At 42.0% G+C, this 24,408-nt stretch overlaps 1 protein-coding gene across 1 annotated transcript in view; it reads left to right on the top strand.

Annotated features, from left to right (window-relative positions):
• The window catches only part of LOC126474167 (prohormone-1-like), a 309,902-nt gene that overhangs the window by 133,591 nt on the left and 151,903 nt on the right, over window positions 1-24,408 (top strand). Inside the window, exon 2 of the mRNA XM_050101626.1 lies at window positions 22,675-22,803. Coding sequence (XP_049957583.1) covers window positions 22,675-22,803 — 129 coding nt within the window. The remainder of the gene's footprint in view (window positions 1-22,674; window positions 22,804-24,408) is intronic.

The following is a 24,408-nucleotide window of genomic DNA, read 5'->3' as shown; positions in this document are numbered from 1 at the left end:
AGAGATTATTTGTCTATACTTTCCTGTTTATCCACGAGACTGTTCGATAATTACCAACTATGCATCGTACACATTAGCTACGCTAGAGTGTAAAAGATTTACTTGCACTCTGTTGCACACTCTAAACTTAAATTCTTACTGGCAATAATATTGACCGCGCCACGACGCTTGAATTTTTGTCTCGTGCTACGGTACCATAAAACAGATCATATCTTAACAAGGCTTATTTTTCTGCAATATTGTCCCCTGCGCAGATTGCACATCTCTTATAACAGTAATAGAATCTTTCCAACCATTCCATTTACGGCAGTATGGTGAATTTCGATGCAAATGAATTCGTCGCATAATGGCAACAATGATGGTCTTCGAATATCCTCTGCTATTGCACAACGATAAAACTTCTATTACTTTTACTAACCGATAAGGCTGCATGCTTCGTTTAAGAAACAATGTCCATTACGGAAAACTTCTCGATTTTGCGTTTCGTTTATTTTGCAGGCTAGGATTTAAAATATTGGGATTTTGCAAATAAAAAATTGAAATTTTATTACTAGACATTCATGAAAATTGTGATTCCCTTATCCAAATTAGATATCACTGCAAATTCAGCTCATTTTCTGTCTCCCTTCTTCAATTCCTATCACGTGAGCTGTAAATGGGACCGCCAGTTCAGAGATTTTAAACGCTGGTTCTTGTCAGTATCGCATTTTTTTTACGTAAGATAACTCAGTGGCTACCACAAAACGAAAAGGACAGTTTGAGTTCCACTAAATTCTGAAGAATATTTTTTGGTCAAAGTCATTTCCCAATCCGCCAATACAGTATCAAAGTGTATTATCACAAAAGCAATGTATAGTTTGAAAGATAAAGTTATTTTAGAATGGAATAAGGGTGTTTTTAATCTATCAGCAAATTGATTGTGAGTCGTTTGTTCACTTTTTTAATCAATAGTTTCATTTCCATTACAAATACTGTACGTCTTGTTTTAATGTGAGACAGAATATTATTATTCTAGTAACAGCGAGTATTAAACGAGTTACAATCGTATACGATATTAATAGAGTCAAAATGCAAAGAAGAAATAACGTTACAAATTTCCGTAGTATTTTCCTCGGGTTTACATAGATAATCAGGGAGCAGCTTTATTCACTAATTACATACTTGTAGTATCACTAACATTCTGTAGTTATGTTTCGATCAACAGTTAGCTGTTTTAAATTTGCGTAAACAACGTCTGTTTCTTTTCTTACTGCATATACCTATAAAAAGTAATACTTTACAGTAAGCCGGATAAACTGTGCTCCCATATCACGTTAACCGGACCGAGTTGCGACAAAAAACTTTGCTTCGATTTCTTAAAATAAACTGCTTGATGTACAGGATACCCGAGAATCGTCTCTGGACAGTCATACACCTCCACGAAACGGGTTACTGCAGATATCAAACGGATATAAAAGAGCAGTGGCGTGCGTTATGGTTCGAGAGCATCGCCGAAACGATAGCGTATTTTCTCATGAGCAGTCTGGTCGAGACGTCGATCTTGTCTTAAATTTAACGTCATAGAGCACAATAAAACTACACGAGAACTGGGACATTCTACGCGTACTCTTAACAAATTGAGAAAGCAATTGATTTTAGACATAAATTTATAGTGTTTCCTAAGGCACATCTCTGTACAAACTGGTTTCCGTAAACCATAACAAGATTGTTTATCTTCCCTAGTTATTCTTAACAGCACAACCTGTGTCATGTATAAATATACTTAATTACATTTAATTACTAATCTACACAAACAGCTTGATTTTACAGGTTAGGAAAGGAAATGTTATGTAGATTTCGCTTCAGATTTGGATTCGCCTCGGATGGCCTTAGGTGTTTTGGATACTGGTCCTCCAGTTAGTTAATTAATTGCTTACTCGCATGACTTATAGCATATTTGCACGATTTCTGTCGAAATGGTATGGAATGAGGCTAAGTATACATGATTTCATTAGGTCGATTTCTAAACGATACGGTAGCTTAAATGAATAAAAATTAATATAATAATCTATGTTACTGTTCATCTTACAACATAAATACCAATTTAAGAACAAGGTAAACACTTTTGTCTATTACACTACACATGGTACTAGACTTAAAATTTTGCTTGCTACCTGTTAGACATTTTGTTGTTGGGCAATAATCAAAGGTTATTATTTCAAAGCTCTTCGCACAGATATAGTAATTTACATGTTTGCTAAGGAGCGTTGAGTAATTGTTTCTGTTAGCACCGGAGTTGGTATCATTCGTCTCGATAAACTATCACGCTTTTTTAGTATCCATAGGAGTTAGTATTGTATTTGTTCGGCTGTTCTTATTTTGGCTGCAGAGGATCTCCGGTTCTTGCTTAAGATGAAGGGAAATTACCATCAACTGGAGGATTGGTTGCCTTATGACGGAGCGACGAAATCCTGGACCAGACACAGTACTGACTGAATAGCAAACGAGTACAGGATATACCGAAGTTCCAGCTGTCTTGAACAGTAGCTACTCTTGGGTGTTCTACATCATTGTCCCTGAAGGGAAAGAGATTGTGCAAACGATGACCCATTGATATGCATCAAGAAAGGGCGCTGCACTGCATGTTGTCAGATATGCTGACTTCTATAGTTTATATTTCTGACCCTGGCGTTGCACTCGACAAATTTCAGGCGTTTCACAAGCTCATAATCCTTTACTCACTAATACCTGACCGATTTATGTGAAAACTTTAGCAAAAGCCGTAGCGCATTGTCAATTTATTCGTCCTCGCCGATTTAACTTCGAGCCTTCGATCATCTTCACGGGCTAAAACGCTATCATCAGCTTTTGCTGATTTCAATCACTTCAGGCGCAGCACTTAGCTTTCTAGTCGTTTTCTTAACCAAAAATTTCTGAAGTGGGTAACTCCTGCTCTCACAAGCATCTGTAACACTGACAATTTGGTAAAGAGCCATCTGTTGACAGCCATACAGCTATTTCTATCTTTCTTGTGTTCAGTTTTCTTTTAACGGTCGATATAATTACTAAGACATTGCTGGTGAAGCAATTTGTATTGAAAGGGAACAAAACTGAGTGCAAATGTCACAGCTATATAAAAGTTGCACTTACATCCAAATACACATTTTTTTTTTAAATTTATGAATAAGAATATCCAGTTAACAAAACGATGAATAGTTACAGTGTTAACAAGCTGGATGATGTTCTGTCTACGGTCCCTCTGACCAAATATACTCGCAGAGGTCGGTAATGATTGATTTTCACTTGTATTCATGCACTGTCCAAGGTCTTGGATTATCCGCAAAGGATAGTAATAACTGATTTGCACTTACGATAATGTATTTTCGAAGGTTTCGGATTACTAGAAATAAGCTTCGAGCAATAAAGGCTCCAGAGATTTTGCTACGATCTGTGCGAAAACGCGATGTTTGGCACGCAGGCCTTATACTGATGAGTATTCCGGTTCCAGCAGTCCTGATCGTTAAGGCCGCTGATGTATTCATACTGCCTTCGTGAGTTACGGTCGCTGTGCGCTATGTTATCAGACTAGTCGGAGTAGTTCGATTTCACCTGTGGGCCGACTTTAGGCCGCACAGAAACACACTATAGCCATAATTATAAATTATCATATTTATCAATAGTGCTAATTTTTTACACTGATTTCAGTAGCGTTTATGATAGTAGTGATATAAGTCAAGCCATGTTGTTGACTGCAGTGAATTGTTAGCACTCTGAGAGTTACACATTTTCCTGACACTAAAATGTCTCCTCTATGTTCCGTGCGCCCGACTTCACACAACCACGCTGAATCGCGATATCTTCAATTTCCTAGCAGTACAGGAGCTTTTCGGTCAAAATTGGTCCTGAGGAAGGTGGAAATGTACCAATGTCCAGTTTTTGATGAACATACTGTGTCTCTGCCTGCTGGTTAAGTAACACACTTCTTCGTATGAAACGAGGGCGGGAGATTTTTTCAAGGCTTTTACACCCGGTGCTGCAGAGGGTTCCTACTCAAGCCAGTTACTGGCCAGTGTATCCTTTTTTTTCCAAAGTTTCATGGTTGAGTCGTACTCTCTGCGATTTCACCTGATTCGCCAGTTCTGCGAACTATACTCACAGACATACATAGACAGGTCGGGCAGTGAGCTTAATGTAGCATTAGGCTTGCAGAAGTCGACATATCGTTATAGATTTTACTATATGTGACTGAAATGCAGCCTGGAGCAGCCACTGTTGAAGTACTCAATGAGCATAAAACAAAGCGATCGTAAATAAATTTGACCGTGAACGACATTTCTAGAGTGACTTTTGTGATTCGAATTCAAATCTGTATGATTTCGTTGTACCACTGCACCCTAAAGAGAAACATAGTCTCACATTACTAGATGTGTTCCACAGTATTTTATGCCGACAATATGGTTTTATGTTCTGGACTGATATGATAAAAATGGTGTAACTGCAATTCTGTTTAACTATAAGTGATTTTAGCGCCTTAATAAACAGTCTCAGTGGTAAGACTGGCAGTCACGCTGGGTTCAGAAACCCGGAGTATGCCTAAGAGAGCAAAGAAAAACCTAATAATATTTGAAATAAGATTAATGAGGAAGATATGGGGTCAGATTTTATACAAAGGAGAATGCAGAAAGAGGAAGAACGAAGAAATTTACCTCTACATGCAGCAACCAACATTCCTACAGCAGCTGAAGACCAAAAGAATCAAGTGGGCGGTCCATGCAGCCCGTATGCCAGAGGAAAGTCAGGTGAACAAGTCACTCGAGAAGGTAGGAAGAATGGGTTTAACGTCCCGTTGACATCGAGGTCATTAGAGACGGAGCAGAAGCTCGGATTTTGTCAAGGACGGGGAAGGAATCGACTGTGCCTTTTCAAAAGAACCATCTAGGCGTTTGCCCGGAGCGTTTTAGGGAAACAACGGAAAACCTAAATCTAAATGGCAGGACGTGTTTTTGAACCTCATTCTCCAGAATGCGAGTCCAGTGTCCTTATCACTGGGCCAACTAGCTCCGCAGGTCACTTGATGGGAAGCCAAAGAGCAGACGCCGCATTGCACAGCCAATGCAACTCTGGATGGACGAACTGGAGGAACCGAGCACGAAATAGAAAGAAATGGATGCAGTTTGTGGAAGCAACGAGTGGTCCGCAGGGCCTGTGATCGCTGGATTTATGTATGTATGTAAACAGTCTCGAAATGAGATCACAATGGTTTACGGCGCCCCGCCTTATTGTATGTGTGTGATTATGATTTTATGTACTAAATTTCACAGGTGGGACATAAAAACTACATAAGTTTCTTAGATTTATCACGTTAGACTACCAGATTTAGGGAAACACGGCTACTGGATGGGGAGTTGATCATTGGTTCTCCAAAATGCGCGTGAATTCCATTAATCTCGGCCGTATTGGCTTGGAAGTCGTTTTGGAGGTGGTACGTATTTTTTATTTTTATTTAGACATCAAGTTCCGTAGGACCAAATTGAGGAGCAACTCTCCAAGGTCATGGAATGTGTCAGTACATGAAATTGCAACATAAAAGTAATAACAGATAAAAATAAATGTTCATGAACCTGAAAAGAGTCAATCCATAAGTTTAAGTAAACGCTATCGGCAGGAAGGGCATCCGGCGCCATCCCTAACACTAGCACTGCCAAATCCGTTGTAACCACGCCAACCCTGCGATCGCTGCAGGACTATGACGTAAGCGAAAGAAAGAAAGTACCTCCGAATACATGTGGCAAAAACAAGACATTAATGCTTAATTTCGGCTGGGTAACACGTCAGATGGTGAAGAGTGGACACATAGACGCAAAACGGTTAGTCTATACTGCAGGCGTAGTCGACTTAGCGGTGCAGTTACGACCGTACAGAAAATATCAAGTAGTAAATTATGTGAGGTGTTTGTGGGAAGGCTGTCTGACACAGAGAAAGAACAGGCAGCACACTGGTGTGTGTATATGTAAAGTACCACAATAGGAAAATCTTCACCTATTTCTGTTACACTCTACATTTGTCACCTTCTAAAGACTTGACTCCTCATCTTCCTTCTCTACATGAAAGGCATTTTAGAAACAGGGATTGTCGGTCAAACTGACAACTGCATAAGCAGCACCCTTCGAGGGAGCAATCATTATAGTCCAGAGAGGCAAGACAACAACCACCACACAGCTGCCGTATAAGGACTCCTTTCTTGTCGCCATTAAAGAACTAAGCGGTCAGGAAGTAATTCGTGTACCCTCTTAACCTCTTGGTGGAAGAGAGTGAGATGACGGCTTAAGTGCGGAGAGCAATTACGCAGCACTGGGCGGAGAAGTTTTCTACTACTACCTCTCGCTGACATTGCTGGCGGTAGAAAACGCACGCAACAGCGAGTTACATAGTTTTACATGCTACTTTCGAAATTCTCTCAAAACTTCTCCCACAACTGTATTGGACAAATTTTTGAATAAAACAGAGCCTTCGATACCATCCGTCGACTTTGACCAACGACGGCGTAAAAGGTGCCAAAATGAAACAGAAAAGTGATTTCAAAATGGCGATCAATGACATTACATTAATGATATTACTCGTTCCATGTCGTCGAAATATGAACATCCATTACAGAATCGTACAAATTCAAACAAATAAATATTGGAGCTAAACGGGCAACTGCTGAAAATTAGATACTTTAGGCGGTGGCAAACTAAAATAACAACATCAAAATTTCTAAAAATATACAAAGGGAAACAACAAAAGGAACACGATATCATGGAAGGTTCCAAAGACCAAAACAGACATAACTAGCGCGAATCAACTTTAACAGATATTGAAATCATCATCGCGCAACTTAAAACGCTGATATCAATATAAAAAGCCAAAAACCGGTAGCAGTTCAAGAAACCAAAAGACGATAACGTTAAACGTAGCCGAAAGTCTTGGTGGTTGATGGTTCGAAGCTCCAGGAAATTTAACCTTCTGTTTCCTCATTCTGTGTTGTAAATTTATTAGTTTTGTGGAAAGAACTGAGTAATTTAAGCAGTTCTTCAATCTCCTCTTTTATGCCACCACTTTCATATTTACTTTGTTCATTCTTAAGCCATTTTCTGTGCTAAGCACCCGTATGCATTCCTTTCAACACGTCTAAGCATTCCCTGCACCCGGCCAGAAGGGTTGTGCCGTCTAACCTCAGCAATTCGGTCAGTTCCCCTTTGCGCTTTCATACCTGTTCAGAATGATATTTCTCTCGGTGTTTCTTCAAAAACACAGCTAATACACACTAAATTGCCCTGTGTCATACAGTGATTACCAAGTTATTTCTCGCATGTCATACTGCTTGTGTACCATTACTGTTGTACAGCGACAGTACTCCCTACAGCAGAAACTAGATGATGTTCTAAACTCATAGGTCCACTACCAACATTAAAATATTTACGAGTGAGACCTAGAAAAATCAGGAAACATACATGAGTGAGGAAGAGACAGAGAGACTTTGAAAGTGCGGTACGGAAGACGTAGCATTTGTCGCTTCGGTCTGAATTACCCTAGAGCGACAGTACTGTGAGCAATGTGATCCAGCACATTTCGTATACAGAACACGTTCACTGATGGATTACTACGTCTTTCTTTACCATATTTTGGCAACTGTGTGCGAGAAAGCGACTCATGTTTAATTTTCAACAGTTCATATCCGGGAAATACTGTGGTTTGTCAGGCATAGAAAATTAGTTCGCAAATAACGTTATCAACTAGGTTCAAAGGTGTGACGGCACCTACGGCTGGCTGCCCTATTTTCTGCGGGTCCACGTGTCTGAAAATTGCGCTTTTATTATGCCGAACATTTCACGGGTAAAACGGGTTCACATCAAGACTGTCTAAATAAAGCAGAGCTTTTAACGACTGGCGCTATCAAACTCAATAGCGACGAAAAGCTCGTGCGAGACAAACATTGCTGACGTTCAGACATTTACTCACTGAATACGCGCATTAACCAAAAACGGAAGAGCGATATAAGTGCATCTGCAAAAAATGAAAACGGTGGTGTTCGTTTAATATGACCTTTCAGCACCTCGCCGACAAACTTTGAATTAACACGGCTGTGTGACCAACGGCTCACAATCAGTGACTTCTGTAGAAGTTAATATTGTAGTCCATACTCTTATTCTACCAACGTCTTATTTTACGACGTGTTATTACAAAATATATCTGTTTTTGGTAGTTCCTCAATACGCTTGTTTTTGGGGAAAAAATGGTTCAAATGGCTCTGAGCACTATGGGACTTAACTGCTACGGTCATCAGTCCCCTAGAACTTGGAACTACTTAAACCTAACTAACCTAAGGACATCACACACGTCCATGCCCGAGGCAGGATTTGAACCTGCGACCGTAGCGGTCGCGCGGCTCCGGACTGTAGCGCCTAGAACTGCTAGGCCACTCCGGCCGGCGTTTTTGGAAAAATCGTGTCTTTAGAGTTCGCAAGTTCTAATACGAAAAGTACCAAATAGAATAAATTAGCTTACGAATTATTTTATTCACCATGATGTAGAAAGCGATTCTAACATTATTTGGTCCACATTCCAATGCTCGTTCAAAAAAATTAACGTACTTGATTCAGTTGTTCACTTTCCACAATGTAACAGTCCACTTTGTGGAACTATAAGTATCTCAACGTCGCACGTCCGCGCTTGATGCCAGATGCCCGTGCACCGTTTTTCAGTTGTACGTTTTATAGACGAAAACACTAGGAATAACTTACCAAACTGTCTCTTCAAATGTTTCGCTTGCTAAGCGAACAGTGATGCAAAGCTGCTTCTGGAATCCTATTGCTAAAAGCGGAGGAAAATTTATTGTGTTATGAGTCACTTACGACGGTCATCAGTTCCGAATACAACGAAAGGTTAATGCCAGTTATGTGATGAACTTGTACATGAGGTTTGATGACTATAGTACTTGTGCTTCATGGTATAACATTTTCCACTGACGTCAGTGTACGTACGCAACGTTCCTTTCAGATAACTAGCAAGGATTCTCTATCAGTTTTTGCCTAGGATCAGCTCAAGATAAGCTAATAGGATTTTATGTGCTTTCGCTCCATTTCAATTGTTCACTTCGCCCGATGTTCTTTCGAGATGTACCACCACAGTTGTTGGAGACTCTACTCCTTACTGTACGCGAGAGTACGTGTTTTCATCAAGACAGTACGCAGTATCGAAATCCTTGAGCATTTGAACAAAAGACTCAGAATGGGATAAAAGAAAATAGCTCCTGCTCGACACTGGCCAACCTAATCACTAGATCTTAGTTGAAACTTGTACTCTTGAATTACATGAATCTTTGCTGTATAAAACAACAGTAGAAACTGAAGAGGGGCTAGGTGACAGGTCCTAAGTGCCTGTAGCAATGTACTTTATATTTATTTATCATAGTCCACTTTCTTAATTACAACAATGTACCTTTACATATACAGGGCGTTACAAAAAGGTACGGCCAAACTTTCAGGGAACATTCCTCACACATAAAGAAACAAAATATGTTATGTGGACATGTGTCCGGAAACGCTTACTTTCCATGTTAGAGCTCATTTTATTACTTCTCTTCAAATCACATTAATCATGGATTGGAAACACACACCAACAGAACGTACCAGCGTCACTTCAAACACTTTGTTACAGGAAATGTTCAAAATGTCCTCCGTTAGCGAGGATACATGCATCCACCCTCCGTCGCATGGAATCCCTGATGCGATGATGCAGCCCTGGAGAATGGCGTATTGTATCACAGCCGTCCACAATATGGGCACGAAGAGTCTCTACATTTGGTACCGGGGTTGCGTAGACAAGAGCTTTCATATGCCCCCATAAATGAAAGTCAAGAGGGTTGAGGTCAGGAGAGTGTGGAGGCCATGGAATTGGTCCGCCTCTATTAATCCATCGGTCACCGAATCTGTTGTTGAGAACGTACGAACACTTCGACTGAAATGTGCAGGAGCTCCATCGCGCATGAACCACATGTTGTGTCGTACTTGTAAAGGCACGTGTTCTAGCAGCACAGGTAGAGTATCCCGTATGAAATCATGATAACGTGCTCCATTGAGCGTAGGTGGAAGAACATGGGGCCCAATCAAGACATCACCAACAATGCCTGCCCAAACGTTCACAGAAAATCTGTGTTGATGACGTGATTGCACAATTGCGTGCTGATTCTCGTCAGCCCACACATGTTAATTGTGAAAATTTACAATTTGATCACGTTGGAATGAAGCCTCATTCGTAAAGAGAACATTTGCACTGAAATCAGAATTGACACATTGTTGGATGAACCATTCGCAGAAGTGTACCCGTGGAGGCTAATCAGCTGCTGATATTGCCTGCACACGCTGTACATGGGACGGAAACAACTGGTTCTTCCGTAGCACTCTCCATACAGTGACGTGGTCAACGTTACCTTGTACAGAAGCAACTTCTCTGACGCTGACATTAGGGTTATCGTCAACTGCACGAAGAATTGCCTCGTCCATTGCAGGTGTCTTCGTCGTTCTAGGTCTTCCCCAGTCGCGAGTCATAGGCTGGAATGTTCCGTGCTCCCTAAGACGCCGATCAATTGCTTCGAACGTCTTCCTGTCGGGACACCTTCGTTCTGGAAATCTGTCTCGATACAAACGTACCGCGCCACGGCTATTGCCCCGTGCTAATCTATACACCAAATGGGCATCTGCCAACTCCGCATTTGTAAACATTGCACTGACTGCAAAACCACGTTCGTGATGAACGCTAACCTGTTGATGCTACGTACGTGCTTGATGCTAGTACTGTGGAGCAATGAGTCGCATGTCAACACAAGCACCGAAGTCAACATTACCTTCCTTCAACTGGGCCAACTGGCAGTGAATCGAGGAAGTACAGTACATACTGACGAAACTAAAATGAGCTCTAACATGGAAATTAAGCGTTTCCGGACACATGTCCACATAACATCTTTTCTTTATTTGTGTGTGAGGAATGTTTCCTGAAAGATTGGCCGTACCTTTTTGTAACACCCTGTAGAATTACAAGTGTGCGAAATTTTCTTACCTATTTTTTTACGTTCTGAACATGAATTAAGTTTATGGTCTATATTATTATTTTTCGTTGTCTTTATTTCCTTCAACTACTATCACTTTAACATTTAGATGGCAATCTATCGTTTTCCTACAGCATCTCTGTCCTCCCTTGGTCCTTCACTGTGATGGAAAAACAGCCATAGGCAATTTCTGATTACATTGATTAAATTACACTTAAACTGGACCTACTGCTGTTACTGTTATTACCACACTACGCAGGGTGGATCACTTAAAACTTGCCGGCCGCTGTGGATGAGCGGTTCTAGGCGCTTCAGTCAGGAACCGCGCTGCTGCTACTGTCGCAGGTTCGAGTCCTGCCTCGGGCATGGATGTGTGTGATGTCCTTAGGTTAGTTAGGTTTGAGTAGTTCTAAGTCTGCCGGCCGGAGTGACCGAGCGGTTCTAGGCGCTTCAGTCTGGATCCGCGCGACCGCTACGATCGCAGGTTCAAATCCTGCCTCGGGCATCGATATGGGTGATGTCCTTAGGTTAGTTAGGTTTAAGTAGTTCTAAGCTCTAGGGGACCGATGACCTCAGAAGTTAAGTCCCATAGTGCTCAGGGCCATTTCAACCATTTTCTAAGTCTAGGGGACTCATGACCTCAGAAGTTACGTCCCATAGTGCTTAGTGCCATTTGAACCATTTGAGCTTAAAACTTGCACCGCAGGTATTGCAGAAATGAGAGGTGCTATTGATGTACGGCTTTTACAGAATGAATTGGTTGTTAAGGGCTCTTGTTAGGGGCTCGCATTGTTAATCAATCAACAGATTGTAATAATATTTAGAATACGTACTTTTTGTGCAAATATACCCTTTTTTAAATGGAAAAATGCCTATTGACGTTAACTAACTAAAAGCAGGGTAAATTAGTACGTCAGCAGTGTTTATTGCAGAATTCTAGAACGAGTCCTTTAGCAGATATCGTATTTGGAAAACTTTCCGCACGGATACCTGTCATACTTTTCAACCAGCGTAGTTGCTACGTACAAAGTCTTTTTTGTTTGCTTGCAGTGTGTTTGTGTGTTTCTTCAGTGCACTGCGACATGCTAGTCAGTTATTGGGTGACAGTCGAAGTAGTAGGTCGTGAGTGGACGATGGGATTTACCAAAGCAAAAAAAGCCGACATGCTCACGTGTATGGAGAGTCTAGGAAGAAAGCAGTTCGTTCTCGTACAATGTATGAGGTAAGATATCCCAATAGACGTCAACCATCTCGGCAATTATTTTTCAATCTCCTCAGCCAGTTATGTGAAAGTGGTAATGTGACATCTAGCAACGGAACAGAAGGAAAAAAGTTATGACAGAAGACGAGGAAATTAATGTTCTTGCTGCTGTTGCAGCTGATCCGCACGTTAGTTCCTGCGTAGTCGCACGAGGAAGTGACATGAGTCAGGCAAGTGTCCTACGCATTCTCCATCAAAATAAGTTCCCATCTCTGTCACATCTCACTCCATCAAGACATGTATGGGGACGATTATGAGAATCGTGTTAACATCTGCACATGGGCATTAAGATGTAGCATGTATCTTGTTTAGTAATGAATTCACATTTACAAATTACGGCCAGGTAAACAGCCGAAACATGCGCTATTGGTTTGTTGACAATCCCCGTTGTCTTCGTCAGGTGGAACATCAGCATCCATGGAGTGTAAACGTGTGGTGCGGGATGGTGAACCATCACCTCATAGGCCCGTTTTTCACAGCCGGAACACTGAACGCACCCAAGTATTGCAACCTCGTAACAGACTATCTTCCACGGATGCTAGAAGGCGTTCCTCTGCAGACCTGCAGACCTGTCCAGGAGATCCCGGATTCGAATTCCCGTCCGGTACATATTTTCGCTCGTCGCCGCTGATTCCGATTAATGTCCCGCTGCAGCTCCATCAATTTACAGCAGAGTAATTATATCTTGACCGCGCACGTTCCCCAAATTTGACGCCTGAAGACTTTTTTCTGTGGGGAAAACTGAAAGACGCTGTCTCCAAGGACGTACCCACTACAGCCGATCATATGCAACGAAGAATAACTGCAGCCTGATCGGACATCGCTGAAATGCCAGTACTTGTGCGGCGGTAGTTCCATACCAGACTGGGAGCGCCGCTGCCGGTGGTCATTTTGAACGCAACCTGTAATGGTCAATTGTGTCGGTACTGGTGACAAGCCACATAACTAGTGCATGCACTTGTGCCTTTTTTTAGTGTGTGCTATCACAGGTATCGTACAGGTGTCGGTGTGGGAACTCTTCAAAACTACGATATCTCGTAAACGACTCGCAGTAGAATCTTGCAACGAACACCACTGTCATTGTAATTTACCCTACTTTTAGTATGTTAATGACAATAGGTTTTGTTCCATCTAAAAATGTGTTTGTTTACACAAACAACACTTTCTAAGTATTATTACAATCTGTTGATTGATTAACAATACGAGACCCTGGCTCCAATCAGCCGACCGGTGTGGCCGAGCGGTTCTAGGCGCTTCAGTCCGGAGCCGCGCGACCGCTACGGTCGCAGGTTCGAATCCTGCCTCGGGCATGGATGTATGTGATGTCCTAAGGTTAGTTTGGTTTAAGTAGTTCTAATTTCTAGGGGATTGATGACCTCAGACGTTAAGTCCCACAGTGCTCAGAGCCATTTGAACCATTTTTGACTCGAATCCGTTCTGTGGATATCGCACATCAATAACACTTTCCATTTCCGCAATACTCGCGGTGCAAGTTTTAGGTGATTCCTCTTCTATACTACAATTTTAGATGGTTCGCCTTGTATACTACCACTACAACAACACGAAATGTTCCTATTGCCATTCCAAAAAGAAGTATCTAATACTGCTAACGTCCCCTAGATTTTATTCTAGTTTATTTTTCAATAAATGCTTCCTTATTCTGCTGAAAATTGAGTTACTGTTACTAACACTAATATTTCTACTAACATTAGAAATATTCACTACTTGTCTTTATTGTAATCTGAGATATACGCACACACACACACACACGCATACACATACAGTTTAGTGCTATCGCAATATATCTATTTCTCTCTACGTTCCGTGCCAGATCTTCCACATTCCTTTAGAGGATCATGTGATCGTAGAGTTATGGGGCTTTGTTCACATTCCCTGGCATCGGAAACATGCCTTGCTCGTCTCTGCTGTAGTGTCTGTTGCCTGTAGTTAAGTCTTGTTTTATTCTGAAACAAGCTACAAGATATCAGGTATCGAAGTACTCCTTTACCCTAATTATGTAATAAATAATTTTCTCTCTTAAAGCCTGCTTAGCAGTCCGGGCTTTATCTTCAGCTAGGGAACATTCACATAGCATATGATCCGGTGTGCCGATTTCGCCACACACACAGCTGGTCATTGTCCATTTATCCCTACTTGGTTCCGAATGTGCCTTCTGAAGCCTTTCAGTCATACCAGGAAAGACTGAAACGTTCTCCTTCCTGTAAATGATGAGTTCCATCTCTACTGCGAGGCTGCAAATATTCTCTATTACTGCCGGTTCTCCGATAATCCCGTTTTTTTTTCATATCTGTTTATCTTCAACCAATAAATGGCAGCTTTTTCTCTTATATGAAGGTTGCAATGTACAGTTGATAACAGTGCTATCTTAAAGGTGGCAAATACAGGGTGTATAAAAAAGAATCATATGATTTTTGTTACTTGAGATATGCTCGTGAACAAAGTACTGTTCGAAAGAGCAGACTCTCGAGTTTTACCTCGTTCCTGCTAGGAGGCAGCAGTGTCACCCACTTCAATTTTATTAAAAACGGTGTCCGGACAACAGAAAGCGTTTTGCGTTCTGCGATTTGCGCATTGCGGGTCAGTAGTAACTGTTCGGCGTGACTTTCGTACTAGGTACAGCACTGAGCATTAGATGATGGCATGAACAATTCCGAGAAACAGGTTTTTTGTGTAAAGGCAAATCACCGGACCGTCCCCGAGTGTCTGACACAGATGTCGAACGCATCCGCCATAGTTTCAAAAGAAGTTCGCAGAAATCCGTTCGCCGGGCAACTCGACAGCTCAAAATTCCGCCGATGTCCGTGTGGCATGTGTTGCGTCGACATTTACACATGAAATTATACAAAATTCAGCTACTGCAGGTTCTTCGTGAAGCTGACAAACAGCAACGCGTGGAGTTCTGTAATTTCGTTCTTGACTAGATGGAGAATGACAGTTTTCTTCCACCCTAATGTTTAGTGACGAGGCAGTATTCGATTAAAATAGAAGGTGGACCGTCATTATGTGAGAATAGGGGGTACGGAAAAACAACATGAAGTTATACAACATGAGAGGGACTCTCCAAAATTTAATGTATTTTGTGCAATTTCACAGGAAAAGGTGTATGGTTCATTTTTATTTGCCGAGAACACTGTTACAGGAAGCACATATATCGATATGCTTGAGAACTTTCTTTTCCCACATTTGGAAACTGATTCGAACGACTTCATTTACCAACATGATGGGGCACAGCCACACTGGAATCTGGAAGTGCGGGACTTTTTAAATCAAAGGATGACTGAACGATGGATGGGTCGCAATGTACTAAATGATTCAGCCTTACATTACTGGCTTCCAGGGTCACCGGACCTGTCAGTATGTGACTATTTCTTGTGGGAGATTATAAAAGACTCTGTTTTGCGCCTCCGTCACCAACGACGATGAGTGAACTGAGACATCGCATAACAGCAGCTGTGGAAGCTGTAACTCAAGACATGTTCGCTGCGGTTTGGGAACAGTTTGAATACCGTACTGACATTTGCCACGCATCTCAATGGATCGTATTGAACACCTATGGAAGTATATCAAAAAATAAACTTTTTGAGTTTCCCGTTCATCAAAAAAACAAAATTCATTCCATATGTTTATTAGTTTCAACAATGTAGACGTGCCAAATCGGATGATTCTTTTTGATGCACCCTGTATTATGAGCTGTTCTCTACGTTCTCTTATGGAAAAACATCTAGTTTCGCGAAATATTTTGATAGTATTATCGAAGGTGGTACGAACTGAAAAGCGACTACTTGGAAACCGTTCCGCGTACGGTTCTTCTGTCCTTGGTCTATTTTAGTGACATTCGCCACAAATGAAGTGCATGTGGACAAATTCTTCATTAGCAACTGACATTTAATCGTCGAAATGGCTTATGCATTACTAGCAGTTCGACTATGTGGATATTTTACAACCAACACACTGTAGATGAGTTGCAGCATTCATCATAACAAACCTGATGTACGTAGACAGTAATTTCCTTGCAATTCATTTAACTTCTTCGCAGGCCAACACACAACTTATGACGTATCTCTTTGATGACAATGGGTTTCCGTCGAGACTAGCGTAAACATCACCTACCTATGTGTGGTCTCGGAGGTGCAAATCTCCAACTGACGAGCCACTCATCGGACCCAACAACAGCATGGAAATCCCTGTATTCAATGTCTTTTTTGATGTATGTTTTCCTGTTAAATCTACTAAACTTACTGAATTTGTCTCTTCGAGGTTAGGTCTCTTCGAGGTCTGCTATTCTGACATTCAGAATGCCATAGTTCTGTTTAATAAACCGAAGTTGATGTCTGTATTATTAGTTGCGAGAACTCTTGCTGTTTGTTGTATGAACCTCCGGCCACTGTTCGTCAAGGTGAAAGCAAATTACAAATATAAATGATAAAAAAGCCTCCATAGTTTGTGGTCTTCCCAACACCCCCTCTTAGATTCCTTCCTAGAGTGCAATCCTATTGCCATTTGTCAATCAATTTCTAAGCAGTCGACTTCTTTCCGGTTTTCCTTCTGGGATCCGCCTCTATACTTTCTTTATCCGTATACCGTGGTATGCCAAACTTAAGGGCGGAAGTAACTATCGCATGATGTGTCACTGCCAAGTAACGTAGCTCTTTGAAAGGTGGACTATACATAAAAGTAACTGCGTCCCAACACCATAACACCTGGATTACCAAAACGATCATATTCGATAATGTTCCTGGGTGCATTACGAGCTCCCACTTCTCGCCATATGTGGGTACATAGAGCACTGTCGAACGTGATTGTTGTGGTGATCGAGATGTTACGGAGGTACAATGTTACATGCGTGTTCTGACCTCCAAAACTTTTAACACGGTACACTCAGTGGTCACCATTAATTTGAGACTGTACTCCTTCCCCATGGGGGTCTCTTCAGAGTTCATTCGGCCCTGACTCCATTTGTATGGATGACAATGCGCCATCGCATGGAAGAGTGCAGGTGGAATGCTCTTGAAACGAGAGGATATTAGGCTAATGGATGGCCTGCACGTTCCCCTGACTTAAATCACATCGAGCATAATTGCGATGTTTTGTGAAGACATATAGCAGCACTTCCACTTCCAATATCATCCAGCATGTGTGAAGCGCTGTGTACGGTCCAAGTTTCATTGAATTATATTACTTGGTGTGACAGTGGCACTTCTTCCGACAGTTACCTTCGTCGTTGTTATGATCCATTGGTGTTAAATAGCCATACTACAGTAACCTCTTCCTTCCATTATGTTCCATTATGGTCCACCACATTTTGGATTTCTTGGTTTCTAGTGTGGCCTAATCTTGATGCTCCAGCATTTCCGCTAGAGTAATCCATTTCCATGTAAAGCAATTAATTCTTTTCTCTTCCTTCTTTCCCAAACTTCCTATCCTTACACTCATATTCCTTCTAATACTGTACATAATGTTTTTAGTTTTTGACATCATTACCCAAAGAAATGAATTTAATAATAAGTTTCCCTTCTCCTGTCTCATTTTTAATTTCTACATTTTTTTCATGCGCAGGACTTTTTCCATGCACAGGATTAGGTTACGCCTAAATATTTAAAGGAAGAAAAGCATTTAATACTAGCTTACAAAGCCGGCACTGCCGGTTTTCTGTTACAAATGGAAACAAAAAAAGAACTGTGTTCGTAGAGGAGTGTCGAAAACATTTCATTCGTGAAAACACCTTTGAAATTATGAAACAGTCGTACAATGAAATACGAATAATGTACAATTGTATAAGTACAGCTGTGTCCCGGGTCTACAATGCAATGGTGTAAACACCTCCATGGCAACGACTCTACAAAGCTCTGTAGATAACTATCGTTTCCTCCTGTACCGTTTGCGCTTAGCGGGTGAAATCTGTCGAAAGCACTTCCAAGTGTCAAAGATTTCCTAAAGTTGTCTCGGCTACAGAAGTGTCTTCGTAGTAAAGAATAAATGTATTAAAACTTATTCCACGATGCCGCATTTTTTGCAACATCATCTCTCATGAACTATGTGTCGTACAATGATGTACTTGTGTAGGTACGTTAATGGGAGCATGTGCATTCTGTCTGCGAAATATGCTGCGAATAGAGATGGTAACAAAGAAGTCATTCATGATGCAGAAGTTTTTCACGCATCTCTGTGTTTATGACGTCATATTTCCTGATCTACCCATCTATACAATGATACAGTTATGCAGTACATTCAGCGGCGTAGTAGATACTGTCTGCAAAACGTGTTGCGAATAGAGCAAGTAACAAAAAAGTAATAAATTTGAACGTCACGCAGAATGCTGCATTTTTTCATGCACCTCAGTGATTATGGCATAATATCTCCTGAAGGATTATGGGTATGTGATTCTTACCCAAACAGCGATTGTTGCCTGACTGTAAGGGATATGACAACAAAGTTTTGTTGAAATCGGTCAAGTGATTTCGGAGGAAATGTGGAACACATACATACACACACACACACACACACACCCACGCACACACAGACACACACACACACACACACACACACACACACACACACATATATATATATATATATATATATATATATATATATATATATATATATATATATATATATAGACAGAATCCCCAGTATGTAATTCACGAGCCGGCCGAAGTGGCCGCGCGGTTCTGGCGCTGCAGTCTGGAACCGCGAGACCGCTACGGTCGCAGGTTCGAATCCTGCCTCGGGCATGGATGTGTGTGATGTCCTTAGGTTAGTCAGGTTTAACTAGTTCTAAGTTCTAGGGGACTAATGGACTAATGACCTCAGCAGTTGAGTCCCATAATGCTCAGAGCCATTTGAACCATTTTTGTAATTCATGCTGTTAAACTAGCATGTACACAGTTTTATAGTGTTTATTTATTTGTTGGTGTAAAATAAATTTAAAAAAATGTACCTCGCAGTGCTGAGGCGAGTTGATGCCAGTTGTTTGTTGTGGACATTTAAGTTCTCTCATACAGAGTAAGTTTCGTTGTAAGCTTACTTTTTGACTCCTCGTGCGACGGCTCACAAGTAGGCTCCATCGACCGCAGGGAGCTTCTCATAGCTCCTGTGCTATTTCCCTTGTATGGTTCTCCAACTGAATGCTACCTCCGTTGGCTAGTCAGTCCTGACGGCGAGGCCTACGAGAAAGACAGGCCGCGGCGCATACGTCACGAAGGTAGTCCTGAACTCGCTCACTCGCTCAGCTCAGCAGACAAAATGCTTATCTAAACCTGTTAACTCGCAGCTGGGCGTGTACGTACTAACGAGAATTGCATCTTCCACTGGAATCTGCTATTATGAAGTCTTACTGATTAACAGTACTACAGCAAAATTTAATTTAAGATCAGTATTCGATATAAATGGTATAACGGTTTGTTTATAGCATTTAGTATCTTCTGCTTAACAGTACTCATTACATGCTGGAAGTGGTGCCTCATGCAACTGATAATCATTTTAGCATGATTTTATTTTATTGTACGCCAGTACAGCCGTAACAAATTGTAAGTAGGCTCATGAACTTCCCATCGTTATAGGACTAATAACAGTAAGATTCCATAATAGCGGATTCCAGTAGAAGATTCAGTTTTCGTTTGTACGGACACGCCTAGTTACGAGTTAACAGGTGCAGAAACGTAGTTTGTCTGCTGATTGGAGCGAGAGCAGGACTACCTTAGTGACGTACACGCCGCGGCCTGTCTTTCTCGTAGGCCTCGATGAGGCGTTACCCGAAGTGTTTAGCTGAAACACACTCTCAAAGCGCCTTTCAGTTACCATAGGTATCTCCACAGTGGAGCAAACAAAGCATTGTTCCTTTGATGTGTACAAGGTGATTCAGCTGCTCCTATGTATGTCATTTTACGCAACCCCAAGGATCTTTTCGTTGGAGATTTAAATTATGCACTTGTATACGTTTTCACGAGATGCCTCGATTTTAGGGTTAATCAAGAAAAAAGTTCTAAAGTGACCTAGTGACTTTAGAAACGCACCCCCACTTCCTCGCGCCGCCCCCACCAGTCAAAATTTCTAATTGTTTTTCATGACGCTCTCTCCTATCACTGTAAAATAATTCGCGACTGTACGAATTACTTGCCTCTTTCGACATTTTTTGGTCTTCAATGACTGGCCTTATTACACCATCGGCTGTGTCAAGCAGTTGCAAATTCTAAAATTTACGTTTGTGTAAATTTTACCTAACAATTTTGTGTATTTTAACAGCTTAAAATGAACAATTACATCGCTGTACTCGCCAGGTCTTCTGACTACAGAAGTACTGTGTTGGCAAGGGTTACGTTTGGATCCAGTTATCAATGTAATTGCTTTTAGAGTAACATTTACAAAAGACGCTTTTCTTTCACTGCCGTCATGGGCGCGTTCAATTTAACAGTATTAAAGAAATGGCTGGCAATGTTGGTGGCGAAATAGGCCAGTCAACAGAGACCAAGAAACGGTCGAATATCGGGAGTAGTTCGTGTAGTCAGAAATTTTTGTACATTTTAGGAGGAAGTGCCCTGAACAACATATCAGAGATCCTGACTGGTGAGGGATCAGTGTGGGGAATGTTACTTATGCACGTTTTCCTGAACAACTCGAAAAACCATGGCCTCCAATGAAAACGTATTCCGGTAAAAAGTTTAACTACACTACTGGCCATTAAAATTGCTACACCAAGAAGAAATGCAGATGATAAACGGATATTCATTGGACAAATATATTATACTAGAACTGACATGATATTACATTTTCACGCAATTTGGGTGCATAGATCCTGAAAAATCAGTACTCAGAACAACCACCTCTGGCCGTAATAACGGCCTTGATACGCCTGGGCATTGAGTCAAACAGAGCTTGGATGGCTTGTACAGGTACAGCTGCCCATGAAGCTTCAACACGGTACCACAAGTTCATCAAGAGTAGTGACTAGAGTATTGTGACGAGCCAGTTGTTCGGCCACCATTGACCACACGTTTTCAATTGGTGAGAGATCTGGAGAATGTGCTGGCCAGGGTAGCAGTCGAACATTTTCTGTATCCAGGAAAGCCCGTACAGGACCTGCAACATGCGGTCGTGCATTATCCTGCTGAAATGTAGGGTTTCGCAGGGATCGAATGAAGGGTAGAGCCACGGGTCGTAACACATCTGAAATGTAGCGTTCACTGTTCAAAGTGCCGTCAATGCGAACAAGAGGTGATCGAGACGTGTAACCAATGGCACCCCTTACCATCACGCCGGGTGATACGCCAGTATGGCGATGACGAATACACGCTTCCAATGTGCGTTCACCACGATGTCGCCAAACACGGATGCTACCATCATGATGCTGTAAACAGAACCAGGATTCATCCGAAAAAATGACGTTTTGCCATTCGTGCACGCAAGTTCGTCGTTGAGTACACCATCGCAGGCTCTCCCGTCTGTGATGCAGCTTCAAGGGTAACCGCAGCCATGGTCTCCGACCTGATAGTCCATGCTGCTGCAAACGTCGTTGAACTGTTCGTGCAGATGGCTGTTGTCTTGCAAACGTCTCCATCTGTTGGCTCAGGGATCGAGACGTGGCTGCACGATACGTTACAGCCATGCGAATAAGATGCCTGTCATCTCGACTGCTAGTGATACGAGGCCGTTGGGATCCAGTACGGCGTTGCGTATTACCATCCTGAGCCCACCGATTCCATATTCTGCTAACAGTCATTGGATCTCGACCAACGCGATCAGCAGTGTCGCGATAGGCTACAATCCGACCTTTATCAAAGCCGGAAACGTGATGGTACGCATTTCCCCTCCTTACATGAGGCATCACAACTACGTTTCACCTGGCAACGCCGGTCAACTGCTGTTTGTGTGTGAGAAAACGGTTGGAAACTTTCCTCATGCCAGCACGTTGTAGGTGTCGCCACCGGCGCCACCTTGTGTGAATGCTCTGAAAAGCTAATCATTTGCATATCACAGCATCTTCTTCCTGTTGGTTAAATTTCCCGTCTGTAGGACTTCATCTTCGTGGTGTAGCAATTTTAACGGTTAGTAGTGTACATTAAATTTCCTAAGAAAAGGTCATGTTGATTTCTTTAGTCGGAGTAATAGTTTGCGCAGAGCGAACGAGAGAATATGAAAATGCATCGGCATGTGAGCTAGCTGTCCACACTCCCAGCTGGCCAACAGTCGAGTGCGCCACCTAGCAAACTTGCGGCGAATCTTACTCCTCGTGAGGCACGCTGTACGCAAGTGTGCTGCAGTGATTAGCTGAGGCAATATGCGTGTTCTACGAGAGTGCTCAGTGTGGGACGGGTGTGTTGTGTTGCAGATGGCGATGTCTACGGCAGTGAAGGCAGTGCTGTTGCTGGTGGTGGCTCTGGCCGCAACCTGCTGGGCGCGCGCTGAGCCCCTGGGACAGCAGCCCAGCGACAAGGCCCGCCTGCTCAACGAGCTCGACGTGAGTAAACCGTTCAACGCACTAACTTCCTCGAATGGAAAATTCCCAACTAAAAGCACACTGGTGCACTTTTAAAATATCGTTTCTAAAAGCTCATTTTCCGTTCTCGATATAAAGTTTCGAGATTTCCTGAATTTGTTGGTGGATTGAAACTGTTTTTTTTTTTTTACCAGTCACTCACTTTGTTTAACAAATACCTTCTCTTAAGACTATCAGTTCAATTAAATACAGGCTGTTTCAAAAGGGACTTTACAACTTTGAAAATGCATGTAAATTAATTCATAGTACCTACAGAGGTGACTGTTGTGTCAATTTGTAGGGAAATACCAGGTGATCAAAAGGTCAGTATGAATTTGAAAACTGAATAAATCACGGAATAATGTAGATAGAGAGGTACATGCTTGAAATGACATGGGATTTTATTAGAACCAAAAAAATACAAACGTTCAAAAAATGTCCGACAGATGGCGCTTCATCTAATCAGAATAGCAATAATTAGCATAACAAAGTAAGACAAAGCAAAGATGATGTTCTTTACAGGAAATGCTCAATATGTCCACCATCATTCCTCAACAACAGCTGTAGTCGAGGAATAATGTTGTGAACAGCACTGTAAAGCATGTCCGGAGTTATGGTGAGGCATTGGCGTCGGATGTTGTCTTCCACAATCCCTAGAGATGTCGGTCGATCACGATACACTTGCGACTTCAGGTAACCCCAAAGGCAATAATCGCACGGACTGAGGCCTGTTGACCTGGGAGGCCAAGCATGACGATAGTTGGGACTGAGCACACGATCATCACCAAACGACGCGCGCAAGAGATCTTTCACGAGTCTAGTAATGCTTTGTTTCCTTTTTTTGGTTCTAATAAAACCCCATGTCATTCCAAGCATGTGTTCCAATTTTTACCTCTCTATCTACATTATTCCGTGGTTTATTAAGTTTTCAAATTTATACTGACTTTTTGATCACCCAGTACATCAAGGTTTGTCTGGCGTAGTTCGCTAGTGCAGAATCGCACCGTAAGGAGCGCTAGCGCTGCCTTCACTGGACCCGAGTGTTCGAACTGTGTGTTTGGTTTGAAAAATCGAAGTCGGCGACAACGGTTCAGCGTAATTTCCGTACCAAGTACGCTAAAGATCCTCTTAGCATGCCTACAATTTATGAGTGGCATAAATGTTTTGTCGAAAACGGGTGCTCGATAAAACACGGGAAATCGTCAGGTCTTCCAAACACATCTGATAACGTCGTTGAGCGAGTGAGGCAACGTTTTGTCAACAGCCGTACGGAATTGACCCACCGTGCATCCCACATACAACCGTTTGGTGTGCGTTGAGAAACCGATTGCATTTGAAACCGTACAGATTGACAATCGTACAAGCAGTAAAAGACACTGATTAAATTGCTCGAAGGAACTTCTGTGCGGACATGTTAAATCGGTTACATGATGATGAACATCTCTTGGACAAAATCATCTTTTCTGACGAGTCGACTTTTCACTTAAGCGGCAACGTTAACACACATAACTAAAGGAATTGTGGCAGTGGAAATCCATATCAAACATTGCAACATGTTCGTGATAGCCCTATACTTAACGTTTCTTG

Source organism: Schistocerca serialis, chromosome 4 (genome assembly GCF_023864345.2).
Source record: "Schistocerca serialis cubense isolate TAMUIC-IGC-003099 chromosome 4, iqSchSeri2.2, whole genome shotgun sequence".
Lineage (NCBI taxonomy): Eukaryota > Metazoa > Arthropoda > Insecta > Orthoptera > Acrididae > Schistocerca > Schistocerca serialis.
The sequence above is the reverse complement of the archived record's forward strand: the minus strand, read 5'-3'. Positions and strand labels throughout refer to the sequence as shown.